The sequence below is a fragment of the Parus major genome, chromosome 1A, assembly GCF_001522545.3.
Source record: "Parus major isolate Abel chromosome 1A, Parus_major1.1, whole genome shotgun sequence".
Lineage (NCBI taxonomy): Eukaryota > Metazoa > Chordata > Aves > Passeriformes > Paridae > Parus > Parus major.
Genome location: NC_031773.1, coordinates 38,668,467 through 38,691,899, shown reverse-complemented (window position 1 = coordinate 38,691,899; position 23,433 = coordinate 38,668,467). Strand labels below are relative to the sequence as shown.

The 23,433-nt window shown below is 36.0% G+C and overlaps 1 protein-coding gene across 1 annotated transcript in view; it reads right to left on the bottom strand.

The window, feature by feature from the left end:
* The window catches only part of TMTC2 (transmembrane O-mannosyltransferase targeting cadherins 2), a 233,164-nt gene that overhangs the window by 63,275 nt on the left and 146,456 nt on the right, over window positions 1–23,433 (bottom strand). Inside the window, exons 4-7 of the mRNA XM_015629085.2 lie at window positions 18,962–19,076; window positions 9,809–9,894; window positions 8,789–8,973; window positions 7,089–7,167 (exon numbers count right to left, since the gene is read on the bottom strand). Coding sequence (XP_015484571.1) covers window positions 7,089–7,167; window positions 8,789–8,973; window positions 9,809–9,894; window positions 18,962–19,076 — 465 coding nt within the window. The remainder of the gene's footprint in view (window positions 1–7,088; window positions 7,168–8,788; window positions 8,974–9,808; window positions 9,895–18,961; window positions 19,077–23,433) is intronic.

The window sequence follows — 23,433 nt, the reverse complement described above, 5'->3', positions numbered from 1 at the left end:
TTTTTTCTCTTTGGTACCAGCGCATAAAATAACACAATAAATCTGGAAGCACAGTTTGATGTTATTCTATACTGTTGTATAAGATATACTGCATCAGATTAACAGTTTTGTTTATAAATATGCCGTGCATGCACATCTTCCCTGAAACAGCTGAAGCATGTGAACATAGTGGGCACCAAGGTCTGCACAGACCAAGCACATTGTTGGTCGATTTTTTTCCCTTTATAGAATAATCTCCTTGAAGATTTCAAGGAATGTATTGTATATTATCAGGGTGTTTGATGGATGGAAGTCAATCTACATTTACTTTGGCTGAACAAATTCTTATAGGCCTCAACTGGCTAAAGCAAAGCTTTATCTGATTTAATCAGACCACTAAGCTACTTTTGAAGGAAAATACCTAAGTAGAAAACAGATATAAATGAAGGGCAAAATAACATCAGTTGCAGCATGGACCTTGCACAGCTGTTTCCTGCTGTACAAAGGCTTCCAGTGAAAGAAGTATACTGACAAAAATAGAGGCATTGAGATCACACAAGATAGGTAATTTCATTTTCATGCCAGTACAGGTTTCTTTAGAACTCTATTACTAGAAGCACTTTCCATTAGAATCATGCCTGACTGGGATCCCTGCAGTCCATTTTCAGTATTGGACCATATTTTTGGTCTGCAAATGTTATGATTATATTTATTTTCATATAAAACCCTGCATGTTTAAAATAAAAATGCATTTCTCATCCTTAGAATCAGCTTTTTCAGACTACTACCTAAGAAAACTCAAGCATTTCATATTAAAATATAGATTAATAATCCAAAGAGATAAAACTAAGAAAATCTGGGAACCTAGGGAAAAAAAAAACCAAACAAACCCAAACATGCTCTCAAACATTGAATCAATTACCATCTCCAGCAATTTACTGCTGTAATCTTCATAACCAGCTTGATTCCCTCAAAGCTAAGTCCAAAAAATAGGAGACATTGCAATCAGATCGAAGATTCATACTTAGAATCATAGAATCACAGAATCATTTAGGCTGAGAAAGACATCAATCATCACCAAAGTCCAACCTTTGATTAAACGTCACATCAACTAGATCACTGCACCAAGTGTTACATCCAGTCACTTCTTGAACACTTCCAAGGATGGTGACTCCACCACCTCCCTGGGTAGCCCATTCCAATTCCTGACAACCTTTTCAGTTAATAAACTCTTCCTGATGTCCAGCCTCCCCTGACACAACTTTTTCTTGTTTCCTCTTGTTGTATTGCTGGTTGCCTGGCAGAAGAGACCAACACCCAGCTGGCTACTTGCAGGTGGTTGAAAAGAGCGATAAGGTCTCTCCTTATCCAGGCTAAATATGCCAGGCTCCCTCAGCTGCTTATTGTAGGACTTGTGCTCCAGACCCTTCATCATCTCTATTGCCCTTCTCTGGGCATTCTCCAGCACCTCAATGTCTTCTTTGTAGTGATGGGTCCAGAACTGGGCAGAGGATTCAAGGTGTGGCCTCACCAGTGCAGAGAACAGAGTCAGTAAGTTCTCTGGTCCAGCTGGCCACACTATTTCTGATACAAGCCAGTATGCCTGGGTACACACTGGTGGTTCATGTTCAGCTGTTGGTGACCAACACCCCCAGGTCCTTCTTCTCTGGGCTCCTTTGCAACCACTCTTCCCCCCTTCTCCCGTGGCTGTTGTGACCCAAGTACAGGACCCAGCAATTCACATTACTAAATCTCATACAGCTGGCCACAATTCCTCATCAGTCCAGCCTGTCCAGGTCCCTCTGCAGAGCCTTACTGCTCTGCAGCACAGCAATTCTCTCACCTCAACAGAGTGACAGCTGTGAACTTACTGAGGGTGCACTCAATCCCCTCATCCATATCATCAGTAAAGATATTAAACAGGACTGGCCCTAATACTGAGCCCCACGGAACATCACCAGGGACTGGCTGCCAGCTGGATGCAGCATTTAGCTTCTTAGCTTTGGACACCTGATATAACCTACCACAGCCTGCAAAGTCTCAGAGGGGGAAGGGTTAAAGTACCAGAATGAGGGTGGGAAGGGGGAGAGAAGGAAGCCTAGCACTTTATTCCCATCACCATTGGAGAGGACACCATTCTTATTTCCATGGAACATGTAATAAAATGTACATATGGAAGAAAAAAAAACAACCTTTTTCCATCCAAGCTAGTTTTACAAGAAAAAAAATTACTTGAAATGTACACTTAGTAAGAAATTACCAGTAAAACTTCATGAGGTGCATAGGAAGCACACAGATGACTAAAGCTTAGATAAGTGCAGGTACCATACTCTGCATAAATTATGATGTGGGGTATGTGTTTCACAGCTTAATCATCTTTGGATCTTATAAATTAAGTGTTGCTCAGCATGCACAGTAAAACAATACCAAAGGATTTCCTGGAGTTCTAAAAACTATTTCAAAATAATTCAATAAGAAAGCATCTAATGGGAACAAGGGGCAAATGGGATAGGAGTCTTAACAATATTAACAGGTTTGTAGAAACAGCCACATCCACGCAAAAGCATAATCAAGTAAAGTGATAGCTATGTTATAATCATCAACACAGAAAGTTTCTCTGCATGCTAAGCCTTTGTACTTATGAGACAAACCTCTGCACCAGATGTAAAATCTGGCTCCCCTTTTCTGGACTGTACACTTGTGTATGATTTGTTTTCTGTCCATGTGCAATGCAGCAGATTTGCAAGGAGAAATTTAAATTTTGTGCATCATGAACTGTATTCATTCCTACAATGTTAGCTTTTTTGTGACTTGCATTTCTCATAAAAAATGTTTGTAAGGCTTTGCCTGAAGTGCATTTGAAAACAGACATTCAGTTAGTTAGCAAGGGCAGATGAAGTACAATCAAGACAATGATCTTTATGACAGTATTGTGCCAATCTAAACCTGAACAATGCCACCCCACCATCTTTCTTGTTAGTTTGGTATTAAAATAAAGCCTCCATGGTCCACTTCACACCACTTAACTGTCAGGAGTATGAATTACTGTAGCAGGTGGGCTAGTGTGGTTTTAAAAGCAATGTAATACAATCAACTGTACAATATCAGATTTCAAGGAACGCAAAAGACATCTAGAGCAGAGGCTGATCCTTCAGCAATCCTAATATTGGCTTTAAAGTGTTCAAGATCCCACAGGGACCATTTTATCTTTTGACCTCAGGCTTTAATTGAAACTTTAAACAAAATATATTACCTATTTAATACAGCTGAGCTGGACTCTGGCCTTTGTAGTGCAAGTTGCCATGCCAAGCAAATTAATCTGTGTAACCTTAGCATGTACTTTTTAATTTACATCAAAGCAATATGGTATACAGAAAATAAATACCAAGCCAACCTTATACAGCTTGTTGAATAACTATTTTGATTCTAGTTTTAAAGTTTCAATTTTAGCTGTTTTGGGTTCTCCTAAGGAAAAAAAAAAAAAAAAAAAAAAAAAAAAAAAGAAAAGGTTTTATTTCTTGGTACAATGCCAGAGAAACATATGGTTTCCTTAGCTGAGTTGTTGTGCACCTGGCAAAATAAATCACAGCAACAGGAGACCAAAATCTTCCCTGCAACTTTTTCATATGCACAAACTCAGAACATCTGATGCTGGTATTACAGCCCTATCTTTTGTACCATGAAAAAAATGCAAAAGTCAAATGGATGCCTGCTTCTTCAGCCCAAATACTTCTTTCTCCCATTAAGAGGCAAGTTACAGAGTGTTTTAAAGGATGACAGTCTGTCAGGCAGACTAACACACCAGAGGAATGAGTCACAGGGCCTGTCAGAGCAAAAGGCCAATAGAAGCAAGCACAGGAAAAGAAGTGTAACACAAACAGGGAAAGCAGGTGGTGTAAAGGCTTAGCACTGCTGGAGTGTTAATGCTACTGCACTCAGAGTGCTGGAGTTCAAACCTGATTCAGTTTAAGCAGTTCATCTCCTGTTTATTCTCTTTCAAGTAGGTCGTGTACATCATACAGGAGAAAGAAAACCGTCCAAAAATTTTTCAGTTACATGAATGAGTAGTTATTAAAAATTAGAGGAAGCACTGTTTCCTTGTATGACATACATATATATGCAGCAATATGTGTGCCACTCAACTGAGCAAAGAGATTACCAGAGACTGGAAATACAGTCATCAATATCAATACAATAAAAACCACAGCAAATAATCCTCGAAGTGTGACTATTCTTGGATTTCATGATAAGGTGTGAAGACTTCTTCCACATTTAAGGAGATAGGGAAGACTACTTCCTTCTGCTACTTGCCAAACAGATGGGGAGCACTCCCCAGTTTCTCCCCCCTCCTCCCCAGCAATGAACATACAAGGAGTGGTGACAGCTCAGTCAGGTTTACGCAGTTGCAAGCGCACAACACAGGACTGGCCTATTTCAGTTCCTCTAGTCTCCCTTTTAAAGGCAAGAAGTGGGCAGATAAGTTTATGTAATGCTGTTTATCAAAGAAAGTGTTATAGAGAACGTGTTTATAATTTTGTCTTGAACATCAAAACAGAAATAAGCACTCCAGGCGGCCTTCAAATACTCAGCGGCACCGTGTGAGCTGCAAAGCGGATGAACTCCCGATAATGGATGTGGCTACCTTGTTCTCCTGTCACACACAAAGCAAAGAGATGACTGAAAAGGTACTTAGGATTTATCTCACCCAACTCGAGCTACTAGGTCTAAGTTAGTCATCTCAGCTCTTTTAGAGGAAAAGTATACTTTCAGGGATTATGTGTATAACCTTAAATAAATGTCTAAATCAGAAAGGCTTCATTACTCCTCAGAGGTATGCTTTTCTTTCCACGCTGTAAAGAAGCATAGCTACCTAGCTCTGTTTTGTCATCTCAGGTAGGAGACACTAAATGCAGCCATGTAGGCTTACATAGACACATCCAGGACAGCTTCAAACAAACCACTCTGAGTCCTGTTAATACAGCTGCATTGCATTTTATTCAGGTCCCTACCCAAGTTTACACAGCCTGTTGGATTGCCTTTGCAGCATAACCTACAAGCAATGCTTCAGCAACCAGCGTGAAGCAAGTTCTGCCTTCCCTGCAAAAGCTGCCATCACAACAGCAACCAAAATACAAATACAAGCTATGTTAATAAAGCTGAAATTCTCAGAGCTCCACAAGGAGCTAAGGTACACTCACTCAGTTGACCATGTCTTGTTATGCCACCAGGACATCCATGAAGTGTTGGCAGCAGCTTAAAGGAAGCGGAGGCCAGGCTATGGGCTAAGGAGAGAAGGGAGGAAGTATAGCAGGAGCCAAGCCTGGACAAGGAACTGAGCTAGTCTTTGTGTTTTAGTGAGTTAAAGAATGCAAACCCCAGGAACTTGGACATCACAGAGTGTGCTTTCAAATGAAATTGAGAAAGGCCTCCTGAACCTAAAAAAATGTAACAAAAAAAGGAAAAATCTGAATAAACTTATGGATCATAGTGGTTTTAAAAGCATCTATTCACTGGAAAAGAAAAAGGGTAGCACAGACCTGCTTTGCAATGGAACAAGCATTACATGCTAGAAACAGCACTGGTTTATGCTTTCAAATTTTGTATTCTGAGGAACACTTATCAGAATTATGAAAAATGTATCTACACTAAAGAAGGCAGTCAAACATCAGAGAATTTGCTGAAGCACTGCAGTATTTCAGCAGTCACTGTAAGATACCAATAGCAAGCAGAGGTTTAATTCACACAGTAGTGATTTTTGATACCACCACTAAATCGATCAGCAAGTGCTGATAAATAAAATTGATAAAACAATAATTTCACTAAGACTGACAATGAACAAAAGTATATGTAATAATCAATTTGTGCCATTCATGGATTTAACCACTGGTATCAATCTGGTAAAGTTTGGTGTTCAGGGAGAAGTAACTCTCCATTGAACTGTATGAACTGCTAAAAAATGTTTAGACTGACATCAGATACTTTGTCACTGTGGCAAGAGAACTACTTAATCTAGCATTATCATTTACATTTTTCAAACATAGAGCATCAGTCACAAGCATAATTTTACTTTTTCCTGTGCCCTAGTACTTATAAGGTGCAAATAAAATCTGCCTTTCCTGAATAAGTAATCAACAACAGTGTAAAAGCAATTGGTATCAACCAATATATTCTCTTGTACACCAGGCAATGGCAGGGGGAACCACACAAAACACCATATGCTTCCTGTTGATCCTAATTGCTTCCACAGATATTTTTAATTGCTCCACTTTGAACTACTTGAAAGTAAGGGTTCTTACATCCTTTTCTATCCCAAACAAAAGAGTACTAGGCCAAACACTGAGGTTGCTTAGCAGAAACACATGAACTTTGAGAGAGAATTCTACTTACAAGCATCTCTGTAACAGTAAGAACCAGCCCTCTTGTTTTCAGATCTGAGTACTAGAAGCAATAATTCATATTATCTTCTTTCTTTTATCTGCTTAATGTATGCCATATAAAAATGCGATCAAGAGTATGAGGAACTGAAGTTAAACAAAAAACGCCTCACAGATAAATTGATTTTTTTTATTTGTTTATTTGTTTATTGTGGTACTCAAAGGACTCTTAAAATTTTGAAGGACAGAGAGCTGGTCCTGGAAGAAAAATAAGAATTCTCTCATTGTAGACATTTAAACTAAAGTACATCAGCTGAAAATAAGATTTTGGCACAACCTAAAAAAAAAGTATGTATCTGTGGGTCTGTTTGAATACCTTGTTGGTTTACAAGGCATTTCAACACCTAACACCTACACACACTGGCACATGGGGTCTCCAGAGTAGTGGTTGAGCGATTCTGCAGACAAAAACACTAATCCATGCATTCTAAATGTAAAACTGCTACACTGACACTCTTAAAGGTATCTGGTGTCTAATAGTCTCATCATTTATTGTACCTTATGCAGCATTGTAGTTGCTGGCATTTAAGCTCTGAACCTAGTTTGGCTTGTACTGAAGGTAATTATTTTGGGGTTTTATTAGCTCAATAATTTGAGCACCAGTTGCCTGGATAAGGTCTTTTGTTTCACCCTGACTCCTCAAATATCATTCTGAAGCACCAACAATGCACTTACCCATCATGTTATATAGGCTCTGCGGTGCAAACTGTCTTGGCATTTTCTGTATTGCTTCTTTGTAAACCGTAAGGGCCTCCTGAAAAGAGACACACAGGTGGGAAAATGCCAACTTAAAAAGCACATGTAAAGTAAAACCAATCTATCTTCCTTCCCCAAATGAAAGGTGCAGGGATAGAGAAAACACATCAGCATCAAAAATGCCACAAAAGTGCAAAATTTTTCCTTTTAAAAAGTTTTTTTTACCTGAATTTTACCAAATTCAGTAAGGCTTATAGACAAGAGATCAAGTTAGTTCCAATATTGCAACTTCTTTTTCAGGCAAAAGTAACAAGGACATTTTTTTATACCTCTTAACGACTGATGAGTTTATAAACATAAAATTCTATAGGCTGTCAAAGAATATGGAGTATTATCAAACTGCAGACAAAGTACACTGATGATTAACTACACTAAGTGACCTAAAAATAAAGAAATCATTATCTACTGCCAAATAATAACAAAGCAAATAATAATAATACTCCCAACAGAAGCCTGCTCCACAGAAAGGATGAGATGCACTATAAAGTCAAGAAAGCCAAAACTGAAATCCCTTTGCAAATATGCTGTGCCTTGAATTACCTGATCATGCATTTATTTATTCACCACTTTGGACACCTGCTGCTCCGTCTTTTAGCTCTGCATCACACAGTCACAGCTCATGAAGGCTGCAATGACCACCAGGAAGAAATCTGAAGCTTTATATTCCTAAAAGCTCTTGTATCTTGTAGGTATTGAACTCCAACTCTACACTCTATCAGCTGTGCAGACAACATGCTGCTGCTCTCTTCTCTGTATATTTGTATTAGATGTCTGTATTTTAACCAATTAGCAACTCCATGTGACAGAGCTGGATGCAGCAGACAGATGACAGGGAATCTGTCCAGCTTGTGCATGTCTGATCTTACACAGCTGACATAACTGTCATGGTCAGGAACACTTCACATGGATCAAAACCACTCAACTCCTATTCTGAAGTATGCCTGACAATGCAAAGAGAGAATGAATTTATTTCAAATACTGCTGAAGGTCAAACCTCAAGTGAATGTCCTGTTTCAGTTAAGTTCATCAGGGAAAATAGAGAGGAATCACAACAGTCACAGTTGCATGTGTAAATGAGATGGGATGGCTTGGGCAGTTTATTGTTACATTAAAAATATCCAACCCACTCTAGCACTTAGGTCAAGTTATCTGAAAATAACACAGTGGGATGATTTTAATCACCGAAGTTTTAAATTATTTCAACTGGGTCTTATTTTTGGAGACTTAAAAGCAAGCATAATTGCACTTTTCCAGCTGAAGATGGACTCACTATGTTTTGAATTATAATGCCTCTACACTTTAGGTTGACTGACACTTAATCAGGTTTTATCCTTGCATACCAGCTATGGGTAAAAAGCCAAAACCAATGAACTAACACATATCAGATGAAGACCACTGCTAATGTTGACTGTGACATGAAAACATCACACTGCTAATTAATAGCATTACACCAGTGGCTGTAGAGAATAAATATTCTCTGTAACGAATGCTAATCTTGATCTGGTGAAATTCATTCAGTTCATGTGTGTGATATATTTTGAAAGTCTGGGTGGAAGCAGTACATATTATTTGTACATGAAGTTTTTATAAGTATATTATATATAAATCTGTTATTTTACCTCATAGTGTCCTTGTTCATGAAAAAGTTTTCCTAAGTTATAAAGACAGCTGGTAACAGAGCTTTTATGAGCATGAGGATCTTTCAGATTTTCATCAGGGATCTCTGAACACTTCACAAAAGTCCTCCTGGCTTCCTCTGTCTTCCCTTGGTTCATCAGGATGATACCAGTATTTAAATAGGCAGCTGCGAAGAGGGAAAAAATGTTATCTTTTAATGGAGTTCTATTATGCTGTAGCTACTGTTTCAATTCTAAGTAGTATCTGGTAGAGGTCCCAAAGTTACCTGATTGGGGTTTTGAATAACACAGATCACTCATTGGTATGTGAACATGTAATATATGTAAACATATAAAAGGTACAAATTCAGAGGCAAGGAAGGAAGGCGACTATAAAGACTGAGTAAGTAGGGAAGGAATCACTGGTTAGGCAGGGTGTTCCATTTTGTTCCTCTTTTTAGGACTGTATAAAGCATATAGCACCCTTGCTTGAAGTGTAACAAAAAATACACATATACATAAAAACAAATATACATACAGAGAAGATTAATACCGAAGGTACAAAAGTCTCAGCCATCTTAAACAGCAACACGTAATTTTGGAACCTATTACTGGCAACACCTGAATAATTATTCTCTATTTTCCCCAGGCAAGAAAGAAAAAATGAAAGGACTTCAGAAATATTTGTATTATTCACTCAAATAAATACCAGGGACTGGATGTAGGAAACAGAAAACAGTCTGAAAATTTAGGTAGTAGTGTCTGTGGCTCAACACCCCAGATCAGAAACATTTTAAGTTCTAGAAGTGCTGCTGAGTGTTAATTCATTATCTGCTTCTTACTTATATCACATTAAATTTAGTTGTTTACTAATAAACACTTGCTTTCAAGGGCACAATTTCACCTTTTGCTTTCTGACTTAAAAGCTTCTGGAAAAAAAAGAAAGCATTATAAAAGAGAAGGAAAATTTTCTATGAAAACTGTAGTCAATATTATACAAGCTGGTATAGTTAAAATACTTACAAGCTAGTGTGGGTCTGCTACCAATTGCCAGTTTATAGTAATGCAATGCCTCTGAAAACCTGCTGTTTTCCTGAAGAAGTAATCCTCTGCATAAAGGGAAAAAAAAGAAAAAAAAAAATAAAAAGAAAAAAAAAAAAAGAAAAAGAAAAGAGAGAGTGAGGTGTGAGGTTACTACAAGGAGTAACTTGAAAACAAATACCAAAAACAAAACTTGAGTAACAAAGAAAGATATGCTTACTGGTACTTCAGTGATACAAGCACTCACTAACATTTCAGTTTGAAAATTATTCCATGTATAAAGATGCATAGACATCAGGTGCATCCATATGGCTTTAACAAAGCAGATGTTCAACAGAATAGTTTTGGGTTTCTTGGAAACCAGGATATTCGTCTACTCAGTTGAGAAAACGTTAGCCTGAAAGACTTTAAAAAGTTGACAGAATATGATGGAGGAATTTGTAAGTCATTAATGATTAGCTTGGCCTCTTGTCTTAACCTGAAATAAGCAGGTCTTTTTCAAATGCATGACGAAGTTAAGCACCCAGCCCTTCACATGTTATGCTAAGGACTCCCCTTCTTGAGCAACTTCACTAGATTATTCACTGCAACAGGTTCTAAGAACCCACAAAAATTCTGTTTTTTCCTGTATTCTTTATACTCTAAACAAATTTACAAACTGAAGAGGTATTAAAGAATACTGAATATTTCCAGTTTCATAATAGATGGGCTTTAATTTAGCTTTTAAGACAAACATCCTTGTGAATTGTGCCAACAAATTTCTGAGAAGTGATGTGGACATCATGGACATGAATGTACATTGTATGTATGCTTAAATAAAGACCCCAAAGCATTATTTTTCAGAAGACTAAAGAGCATAAGGAATATATTAAAAACAGAATGATTTTAAAACTCTTAAAAATTAGTCATTTCAGAGTGGAGACTCGGACCTCAGTATCCAGGGGTAAACATCCCTTGTCATAGAACTCAAAATATCTAAGAAAACATAGCTCTTCCTCTAAGGTAGTAGTGGTACTTTAATTTTAATTTAATTGTAGTTTACCTAACCTACAGCAACTTTCTTTTTTTCTTCTATGCTTTTATCTGCTGATAGCTTTTTGAACTGCAAAGAGCTTGGAATTCTTTTAACTCCAGTCTCAAATCAGAGATGATGTTATTTTCCCCTGAAGTTTTCCTTCAAGAAAACTTTTTCAGTTAAACCAGTAAACTTCAAGGGACAAAAAGGGAAGGACAGTTGGCTGAAGTAGCCACCACCTATGTTTGCTTCTTGTCACTGGGTTAGGATTTAACAGAATTGAGGAATATATAATATTTTTCTTCTATACTAGCCTAACAGCATCATATGACCTCACTTTGAAATTGTTTCCCAATTAACTTCAGATTAGGCAGTAAATAATTTTTAATATTAACAGAACTCACATTTAGTAGGTACTCGTAGTAAAGTAAGCAATGAGGAAATACATTCAAGATACTTTTTAGCATGCCACCAAGGTTTGTAACTACTGTCAAGTATCTTGCAAATAGCAAGAGGTATGATCATCAGGATGGAAATAACATTTTCTAAATTTTCTAGAAGCTGAATTTTGTTTACTCTAAAAAATTTTGTATACTGTCCTTACTTTAGGGAAGATTAATTATGGTACTTTGATCCTGTTTGCTATTGATAGCAAGAGAATTAACAGAAAAAATGAGGTGCTTGGTCTGGCATTTAAGCTGCTTTTTACTTTTTTTAAAAGGCAAACATTCTTACACACAAGTTTGAAACAATTTATCTAAGAAATTCCATTCTTATTTATTTTAGTTCTGGAATAAATAATATTGAGAGAAGTACTACAGTAATTGGTCAACTTCACCAAAACAAATTACTTTGGTAAATGTACAACATATGTGGGTTTGTGATTAAAAGAACTTTTATTTGCAATTATTACAAATTAATCCTTTGCATTCACTACATGCTCTAATACTGATACTTTTGATTTATTACTTGTAACTTTGAGGTGGGTTTTTTCTTAACTTCTCTTCCAAAAGATGTTTTTATTTTAAAAGCTGTTCCATGAACTGTCAGTCTCTCAGTGTGTGTCTCCCTCTCTCTCATATATATAACCCAAGCAGCTCAGATGAAGGACTGAGTGTTGAATTACACCAAATAATTAGTGATTTATTTGTATTTTTTATGAGTTTGGGAGAAGAAAAAGAATATAATCTTACCAAGGCATGAAACACTCTCTTCTCCTTGTGAAATTGGTCTTGATTGATCACTAATTTTCATTGTAGCTTCTGGCAGTACAAACACTACCAATTTTTGAGTGTCCAGATCTAGTCTGAGGTTAAACAAAGTCAGGAAGAAGCTGACTTCTCTAGATGCAGTGGAAGAACATCCCTCAGCTGGAGTTCACACCTCGCAGGCACAGCAGATTCCAGTATCTCACAACTCCCAGCAGCCAGGGCACTCAGCTGTAAAAGCTCCTCTCCACTATAGCCAGGAGCAGATCTATACTTGACATGCCATTCACTTCTTTGCTTACACTGAAAAAATGATAACTGCTCTTTGGAGATTTTTGGCAAAGGGAAAGAGTAGAAAGACCACAGAGGGATCCATACAGTGAGAAGCACTGGACATAATCCAGAGGTGGAGCATAGCAACTGACACTTGTGGAGTATTTTTTAAATTTTTAAATTGTGGAGTAATTTTTAAATTTTGTGGTTACAAAAACATAAAGCTTTCCTTTTTCCTTACACAATGATGAACAAAGGAAAGAACATCCCTGAAGTAAGGATGCCTGATACAAAAGAGTAAGTTCAAGTGATAAACTTGGATGAAAACCTTAAAGTCCTTCTAGCACTTCTAACTTTTAACAGTTACTAAAAATGCCAAACAAACTAAATAAAAAAGCCTAACCATCAAAATGCTCCCACAAAAAAACAAAATACAGGAAAGGTTACTTCAAGCTGATATTTCCAAAACTTTTTATTCTCTCCAGTTCACCTTCCAAGCTGGAAGGCAGGCAAGTGAAAATGTTGACTGAAATATGCAACTTCTATGCAAAGACAGTTTACTGACAACTATATGTGGCTTCTATAGTTTAATAAGACAAGTACTGTGAAAGAACAAATGAACATGAGGAAGATCTTCTTCACTATGAGGGTGATCACACATGGAACAGATTGTCCAGAGAGGCTGTGGAGACTCCCTCACTGGAGATACTCAGAAATTGTGTGGACACAATGCTGTGCCATGTGCTTTGTGCTCTGGGGTGACCCTGCTTGAGCAGGGAGGTTGGGCCAGATGACCCACTGTGGTCCCTTCTAATATTACACACTTTTTGATTCTGTGAAATACATAAAGATAAAAGTACTCAAAAAAGAAAAAAGCAACTTAAACCCTAGGACACACAATGGACAGTCATAAACTGTCCATGAAATAATTTAGGATTAATTAGGAGATAAGTTCTATCATAAGTAACAAGATTCTGGAGCCTTACAGCAGGATTTTTATTTTTTTTTGCCTGCATTACTTCTATGTACTTTTCCATGGCGTGTTGTGCTGACCGCTTGCAGAAGTAGCAGACTTCTCCAAGTGACTTAGGAAGTGGCTCAGAATCCTGTTTTTTAAACAGGAAGAAGAATTTTTTAAAAATTAGAAGTTCTCACTATCTGGAAATGCTGCACGTCATTTCTGTAGATAGAATTGCTCATTTAGTTCATGCAGGAAAACACTTCCCCACCAAAATGAGATGTTTGCAACCTTTCTGAATTCTTTAAGCTGCCAACTTTTACCTATCTTGCATCACAAACAATAAAAAAATCTTCCTGTCTTCCTCCTCTGCTTTGGTTTTGACTGAAAGTCACTAAATACTAATGGTACAAAAATGTTTTCAGAGACCAGAAGGCATCAGAGAATATAAAAAAGCAGTAGATGGTCTATGGTCTTTCTGAAGTTTCATAGTAATTTCTTCCTGTTGGCAGTCCTATTCTAGTCAGCTGGTCTCTTACAAAGCAAACTCCTCAGTGACTAAAACTGGCATAAACTGGCTAAGTATGTTACACAAGAACTGCAATTGTCAAAGCAAACATGTGTTAGTGAAATATTTATAACATTTTCAATTCAGGTACAACACTGAAACAGTTTAATCAATTTTGTTTACTGGTTTATAATAACTAATACAGGGCCTGTAAGCTATTACTGTGCCATGACTGCGGTTCTTCCGTGCCTCAAGCTACATTCATCCCATTGATTTCAAGTGGGATTATCTACAAAGGACTACATCTACCTAAATGCTGCACTGGCAAACAAAGAAAGAAATGGAAGAAAATCCTCTTTTATTCCCCACACAGACGTGTCTCAAGTCACACACAGCAAGAGTGGATGTGCTTTGCTTCCTAAGGCAACTCTCATTGTAATGTGAAAGACTAGTGGGTAGAAAGGTAGCTATGGATGCTACTACAAAACATACTTTTTAATCAGTAAGAACTTAAACACAGACAATAACCATTTCTTTTGCAGAAGTCACTAAGTAATCTATTACTCCAGTAGTAAAAAAAAACCCCAAAAAACAAAACTAAATAATCACCCCAAAAACAGCCTCTAGACTTTCAGACCCTGCAGTAACCTTGCTTCATTCTCCCAGATCTGTGGAAGAGCTTCTCAAATGCAAGCAAACTGGTCAGCAAATATAGTCCCAGGTTGTTTTTTTTTGTTACTGGTACAGTTTGGTTGGGAATACTACCCTTTCAGGACCACATCAACTTGCACAGCCCTTATTTCCTGGGCAGAGGGAGGGCTGCTATGAGGATGAGGAGTAGCACTGCTTCTGTCTTTCTCACTCCTCTGGACAACAGGCAGCGCTGTGCTGTCTGCAGTCCTCCAACCAGATGCCTATTCTCTCTCATGTGCCCCAGCAGTCAATATAGAGAGAGAGCTGGACAGAACTTCCTGCAAGAGGGGTCTTTTTGGAAACTGAATGGCAGATACAAACCATTATTTTCCTAATTTTATAAAATGGTGGAAGTTTATGTGAAGACTAAGTGCCCACAATTTCAAATATTGAGACCTGTAATTGAATAGCTAGGTCACTGAGTGCCTTTCACCTCTAACTATGACTTTGAAAACCATCTGTACTTGATATAGGCCCTACAAAGTGCCCAGGGCATAGTTTTGCACTGCAGGGAACCACCAGTGACCTTTGGGTGCTACCTCAAGAGCCAGTCTGTCAACACAGCAAGATTTTATCGAAACATCTTTGGTTACAGAAAGACACAAATTTTAGCCGCTGTCTTTGACAGAGGAAGAACTAGCTGGCAAAGCAGAGATTAATTCCAAACAAATTTGCAAGAAGTTTGCATTCACAGCTGAGAAAAACAACATTCAAGTACTGAAGACACCAGATGACACATCCTCTTTGCTTTTTAATTTAACATCCTGAATGATAAAAACCTCTGGGCTGTCAAGGAAAAGAAACCACAACTTTGACCTGTTTCCCTACTAGGTGGCTGCTCCAGGAACTTGGTCTGGGGAAGGTTCAACCACAGTTCAGCACAGGTTTGACAGTGAAAGACTGGCTGCTTTTAGAGTTTTTTGTCTCTGATTAGGGGGTTTTTATGCCAGCACCCTTAAAAGGCAGGGAAAACATTTTCCAACTTATAAAGCCTAACAACAACAGACAAGGAAGAATTTTGCTTATATTGATTTTTACCTAAGGATGCAGAGTTAAATTTTGCTTGCAAAACACTGCAATCCTAGACTTTCTAGGACAGGTAGTCTTCAGTAGTGGCTGAAATTTCTAACAGAAACATTTTTAAAATCCACATTTATTGATATAATACCCTAAGTTTTCCAATGTAAAGTTTATGGAAATTCATAACACAACCTTATTCAAAGAAATTAAATGATTTTAATAATGAACTAACGAATTTGTACACACAGTGCTCTATCAGTACAGGCAAAGTGAGATACCTCAGGAGAGAAGCAAAGGGATGGCTGATTGCTAGAAATTAATATTTTACAGGGCACTGTATATTACAAAATTACATTTCAAGTAATTAGTATAATTTTAAAGGAATATTCAGTTTCAAGTAACTAGTATAATTTTAAAGGAATATTCAATATCTATGTCAGATTGAGAACATCCTTATAATCACACGAGAAACTCAAAGTAACATAGATGACTAATATGGTTGACAAAGCACAGAGAGGCCTAAACACAGTATATGCAAAACTGTCCTAAGACACTAATTAAAAGCAATTTGAAAAAATACATTTAAAAAACACAAGCTTTAGCTAATAATCATAAGGTAACAAAGGCTGAAAAGCCAAAGCAAACTGAAATAGTTTGTTTTTAATCTACTGAACATTTGTTTGTCTGAAAGAATAAACTATAATTTCTCTACAGCTCTGTCCTTGGTACTTCACAATATTAAAATATATGGTTTTCTCAGTCAAAAAAAAGAAGCAGAGAAAGGTCATTTTATGCTGTTTTTCTACCCTATGAAGCTTAGCTGAAATCAGCAAAGCTGCATAGCTTTGAGAATTCAATTTGAAATATAACATGTTCATAATCAGGTAAATTTTCAAATGTAGATTATGTAGTTATGCACTAATGCATTTTACATTTTTTTAAATGGCAAAAGCAGCTGTAACTCCGAGCCATAAGGTATAAGTTAAAAACCAAAAATACAGTACTGAATTCATCTAGTTTGTTAAATTCTAAGGATATTAATATATTAGTAGTCAATTTCTAAGCTAACCTTACATTGCAATTTATTGAAAAAGAAGGAAAGAGATCAAGTGCTTTTGTTTATGTAGTTTCTCTCTTTGATTGTTATCCATTAAAATTCTGAGTTATAATTTGTTCTGCAGCAGAGAGCACTTGGATTTGTTACTGCTATCAGTGAACACTGCACATGGAAATTAATTTGCATCAAATACTGAGGTATAGGTGCTTAGAAACAATAACAAACATGTGATGCCGTGCTTCTAAATAATGTAAAGATACTGTTTCCTGGAGTTCCATGGAGTGATTGTTTTAGTTTCAAAGGCACATACTGAAAACCAGAAACAGCAACACTGACTGGCCTCTTGTAAGCAGATATAAGACACATTTTCCATTACAGAGGTTTTTTTGTAAAAGGCTCCCACAAGACTATGTGCCAAAGATGGGTTTAACTTGAAAAGGAACTCTTGAGGGTTTGTGCTTAAAAGAATTGATTCATTTCTGTAATATCAAAGGACACCTCATTTACCATCTCTTTTTCATGCTGGATATTGAAGCATCCAACACTGATACAGCCTCCAAAAAGAAAAAATTATGTATGATTTTTCAACTACTGTTGAATAACTGAAGGTTTTGTAAAGCTTGTTTAAAAAATAAGGGATTCTATTTTATTCAAGGTAGTAGTAGTAGAATGGCTAAGAATTAAACTTTACTTCTTATGCCCTACACATATTACAACCAGCATTTTAGTTAAAATCCACACAAATTCAGTAGAATTTCAAAAACCTTTTTGTTCAACAGAGTTGAAGGTTTATAGACATATATTTTGCTTATTAATGGAAAACTGGAAGACTAGCAGCTTATTCTGAGAACAGTGAAAAGACTGAAATCTGATTTCTTTTATGTCCCTGTCTTTATCATCCAACAACCTTTCCTCTTCTTACCCTGATATTAACATCAGCTTCTCTCTACAACACAGTAAAAGAGACAAAGTACTGCATAGGCATATAAAAATTTAATAGCTATAATTTTCACCTTCAAAATGAATAGCATATAGGAAATATACATGTATCTAACTTGTCGCTTTATTTCCTACAATCTGCTGGGTTCAGAAGTTGCTTTTCAAATGTGAGCAGAAGATTCCTCTTAAAAATATGTTTGTCATGCTCCTCACTGCCTAACAGAGAGGGTAATTCCGAGCATACACATATTTGTGTAACTAAATGATTTGTAACAATACACATATTATGAAATATGGATTTCATTTTGGAAATTCTATCATTAAATTATTTTGAGTTTAGTTAAGTCAATAAATTTGCTTAACTGAAAGTCAAATTAATAAAATGGTCAACTTCTATTTTAAACAAGTTAAAAATAGTGAAAAAATACTATTATGGTAAACTTCATTTTCACATATAAGCAGTCATTTTAAAGTGGACTTATAGGCAGAACATTATATTTTGATTGATTTGAAGATGCTTACTATTTGAATGCAGTTTTTGCAGCTTTTGTTTATCTTACAGTCATGCTTTTCTGCTGCACACAGGATATTATTTTCACATGGCTACCTATGGAATGGCAGTCACCTGGATTCTGTCCTCCACACCCATCACCAAACAAGAGCACGTGGCTGCTGGAGGTGAGCAGCTTGTGCAGCAGAGCCCTGCTCCAAGGGCTTGTGCTGCCTGGGTCATGGTAGGAGGGGGAGGAAGGGCGAGGGCCAGCAGGACAAGCAGTGCTGAGCCTGGGACAGCCAGGGGATCAATCCCTCCCTGATGGGACACACAGCACACCCCACCTCAGTGCGAAGCTTGGCACGATGCCTGCTTCCTTCTTCGTGATTTGGTTCATTAATGAGATGGGAAATCTTTTCCCCTGCTGAATAATTATTTTGATGCTCATGTTATTTATCCTCTTACTCACCTACAACAGGGTTCAAGTAATTAAACTTTATTTAACCTATGTTGCTCTGAAGTCAGTCACAGGAGAAAAGTAATTTGCTGTTCTAACATTTCAGACTTCTGAACCTAAGGGAAGGGTATTGGTCTATACTAGGAAGTGTTTACACCCACTCTGCCCACCAAGTGTTATTCAGACTTAAAAAAGAAGTCTAAATAACACCTCACGATTTGAGTCTCAAACAGATGGAGGGCTACAGCTCACAACTCATCTATTGGTACTTTGTTTAGTGTAGGAGGTTTTTTCTTCTTTTGAAGCAAACAGATTTGTAAGTTTACCTTGTCCATACCCATTACATGAATATACAATAATCCTGTCCACCCCATAGTTTAAGGAGCACAATTAATGAAATTACTATTACAAAGCAACAAATAACATTGTCTCCATTTCCAGCAAGTAAATCAGTAGCTCTATTCACAACAGGTTTCAAAGACAATTCAACCCCAGGAAAGCCACACATACTTACAAATTATAAAGCATATCAGCCATGTTGCTGCGATAGTACAAGGCATTTCTATAGGCGCTTTCAGCTTCAGAAATCTTGCTCTGGCTCTTGAGAACATTTCCAAGGTTACCCCATGCTGTCAAGAGGAGAAAACAGTATTCAGAAAGATCTACAATCCAATTACACATGACAGAGTATGCAAGTATCAGGAAGTTTCTCAGGGAGACAAACCCCACAAAGAAACTATTTTTATGGAACGGGAGTGGAGGTTGGTTATTTTTTAACCCCAGCCCTCTGGTTCTGTGCATCTTACTGTGAGATTCACATTTCATAGAAGGGATTTACACGCACTCTGCATTAATATAGATTTTGGTTGGGAAGTTTTTTATAAAAATGTGCCTCTAGAAATTACTCTAACAAAGGGAAAGAACCATTTTCTTTCATGCCACCTATAAATAAAAATCTCCAGAGTCAAATGTGGAACTGAGGCATCTTTTTAGTTTTTATGGGGTTTTTTTTAAGCCTACTGACTCTAAATAGCAAGAAATTTTTTCCAGAGTAGACATAGTCCTCACTGAAGTACTAAAATTTGATATATGACACAGGAATTGAAAGAACAGTTAGGTAAATAACTAGGATTAAAAACATGCCATATGGATATAAACATACTACACAGATCACTAAAATGAATTTTTTTTTAATACTAGAAAAACATTTGGTCCATTTCCATACAATTTATTATGTTACTCAATGTGTTTTTACAGCCCATCTATAAAGGACTTTAGGCAAAAAAAAAAATATTTAAAGCTCCTCATGTGTTCCCTTTGCAGTTTTGAGTGGCACAAAAGCTACATAAAAAAGGAATCCAAATTAACATTGTATGAAAACGCAACCTCTGCTACTCAGAATTTAGGAAGCAAATTTAACCAGCATTACAATATAGTGCATGTGAACATGAAGAAAAAAAAATAACACCACTTTATGCTTATAAATGCAAAGTTGTTTCATACTATTTTCACACTTTCTTAAATGAAAAAAACCAATGGAAAGATGATGTATGTCCTTTCCACCAAATAGAATATATATCAGAACATTCTTCCCTCCAGATGCACTTAAACATTAGCTTAAGTAGCATTTAACTCTTTGCTTTTCAAGAATTTGCATCTATTCTGACTAATGCAAAATTTTAAGGTAGTTTTAATATAACACTGCTATCTAAGTTGATAATTGAGACAGGCATTTTTTCCTCAGAAACTACATCACTTTCAAGCTGCTGTGATTTGTTGCAGAATCATCCTACTACAGGGATGGAAACAGCAGCAAACACAGAATTTCCTCTGAGCAGAATAAGCCTGTCATTGCTGGGAAAAATAAATTAATAAATCCATTTGGAATTTATAAAAAACATGTTATTCAACTGAGCACAACATATTTCATAAATCAAAGAAAGAAAATATATGTAATATTTCCATAAGAAAATAAACTATTTCTTCTGTGAGTAAATCCATTTTGGCCTAGTATTTAATGAGAAATTATTTAACAATATTTATTTATCAATATATCAATAAAAGTCACAAAATTATTCATCATTTTGAAATAAAGCTGATAAGCTATTCTCAGGTTCACTCAGCTTTTCCACTTGGCTAGCATATGTGCAGAATTCTGAAATTTGCCCATTACTGCTACTCTTCCCTTTTTACACAGAGAAAACACTTTGGAAGTACCAATGAAAGTGACTAGCCAGTCTGTAGATATTAACCTTGGAAAAAAAACACACACTTATATATGATTTTTAAAATTAATTTGCTTCTCCAGTAAATGAGCATCCAGTTTTCCATAACTGCATGCTCCATATAATCTATAGGGACTTTTGTTTTCACTCTAATCTCCCGTAACAGTGCATTACATCAAATGACCATTTGAGATACTGATAACAATTGCCTACCACACAGTTATTTACTCCCAACCAATCTTAAGCTCAGTAAATGAAAGTATGCATAAAAAGATGACTCAGTTCATCTTTTCACCTCTTAGACTGGAAAGACACTGTTAGCACTGTTCAGTGTAACATTTTCTCCTCTACACTTCCTTTCGTGTCATGGGTTCTAGAAGTTACCCTAGTTAAAATAGTTTTTAAAACAATACTTTAATTTATATTTTGCAAAATAATCTGCATCAAGTTTTTAATATCAATCACTAATTAATCTATATATTTAATTTTAAATTTATTCCATTTAGACTTTTGTCTAAACTTGTAAAACTGTGAATGATTAACCTAATGTGATGCACTAGAAGAAATGACAATAGCAGAAAACAGCAAATGTAAAACATGATAATCTGACAATTTATCACTAATGTAAACATGAAAACCAAGGTCTTTTCACTTATGCAAACTACAGATATTTGATATAAACATTCATGTCTATTTAAATACAAAAAATAGTTAGAAGAATGATCTAGCTCTGGCTAGTGATGAAGCTACACAGAACATGAGTAGAGATGATACTCATACACCCTGCAAGTTATGAACAGCTAATATCTGCAGCAACCACATCCTCTTGAGTTTTGGTGTATGAGGAAAAGAGGATGGTGTACATACATGGAGAAGAGGCTACATGAACTACTCAAAGAACTTCACTCCTGCTTTGTCGTAAGTAAGCAACTAACCTTCAGGGAAAAAAAATTTCAGTTATTAACTTTTTTCCTTCAAAACTGTAATAGCATTGGTTCAACTATGAGCAACTAATGACCTAATAATCTATGACTCGAATTCAATTCTAGCACTCAACTGTACGTTGTAAAGAAAGAAAAATATTCTTAGAAGAAAAAGAAACTATTTCAGTAATTCTGGAATTTAGAATGGATGTTTATTCCAATTATTTTTTATAAACATCTTTCATGTAATATCTCTATTGGCTAAGTTGAAAAAATGGAATAGTTAACATTCAGAAGACACTAAAGTATACATATATATGCCACATTTTAATCTTTAATTAAAAATTCAAATTTACCCATACTGAAGACCCTATCTAGCACTAGAGAAAAAGGAAGCTGTGAATGAAAGAGCTTTGCAATATTTACTTTTTGCCTGCTGTTTAATTCCCTGTCCACAAAAAATAAAACTAACACAGACCCAGATCTTCAAGAAATAACATTCCATCATAGCATAGGAACAAATATAACATTCACATCTCACTACAAAACAGTCAATCCATTCAAATTTTATTTAACTGCTTATTTTTCCATAGATCATACTCAATATTAATGGGCATATTAAAAATTAAATCAATTTCATCACCTTTATCAAAAGTCAACTATAAACTGAAAAATCTCCTAATGCTTGAGCAGTCTTATGTTAGTTACATGTCTTTGCAAGAAAATGAAACTTTTTAAAGGGATTTTTTTCTTCTGTTTGTTGTTTGGAAATTTTAAATAAATAAATAACAGATGAAATTATGCAGCACTAAGTAGGAAAATAAAATCATTGTTTAAGTGTTAGAATTTTGGCTGTATCAAACTAGACCTCTATTAAACTTTAAAGATTGCATTTACGCCACTTTACAGTGAGAGTAGGTCAAGTTCTCATGTATTCAATTGCTTTCAAAATGAAAATTAACATAACAAATGTTAGTTTCACGTTTAAAATGCTTAACTTCTTAACTATCTCAGTTAAACTGATAATTAAGATGGAACAAGACTGAAAAATACCAAACTGGTATATTAAATTTTATCTAAGCACTTTCATTCTGGAAGAGTGAAAGACAAACAAGAGCAAAACAAGAACAACATTGTCTAATCTAATCTGCCTACTTTTAAGAAGTACATTTCCTAAAGAAAACTAGTAAACTTTCAGCTTGAAACTGAATGATGAAAACAGGTGAGAAATCGAAATTCATGTGTTCAAATATCTTCATTTAAATAAAATGTTCCCTTTTTACTGAACCAAAGATCATGCTATGCTATTCAGTGAAATGAAGATAATAAAGCAACAAAGTATCATAAAAGAGTAGTCAGAAATGATAAAAGCACTTATGTTCATCTCTTGATACAAAAGTTTGCTCTAAATTTAAATAAAATAACATCGCAAATCATTAACAAAGACAACCCAAAGTATTAAATTCTGATTCCTACCTGGCAGCCCTATATAATCCATGAAAAAATAGGTAATAATGAAATCTATTTGGAAACTGCCATTCTATTAATTTATCTGTTGTCCAAACACTTCTGCTGAAACTTGAAGAGGAAAAAATCCAACTAGAATTGCCCATTAAATCACTCGAATACATCCTAACATAGAGAAGAAAAGAAAAATGCTGCCTTTCCTTGTATGTTATGAAAACATACTTGAAAACTAAAGAAACAAAATGCAAGACTTGAAAATTGATACACAACATTCACTATTCACATGAAATTACTTAAGTTTGGTAATACTGTTCTCACCTTGTGCTATCAGACTTACACAAGTTAATCCACAAATTGATGAATGCATTAAG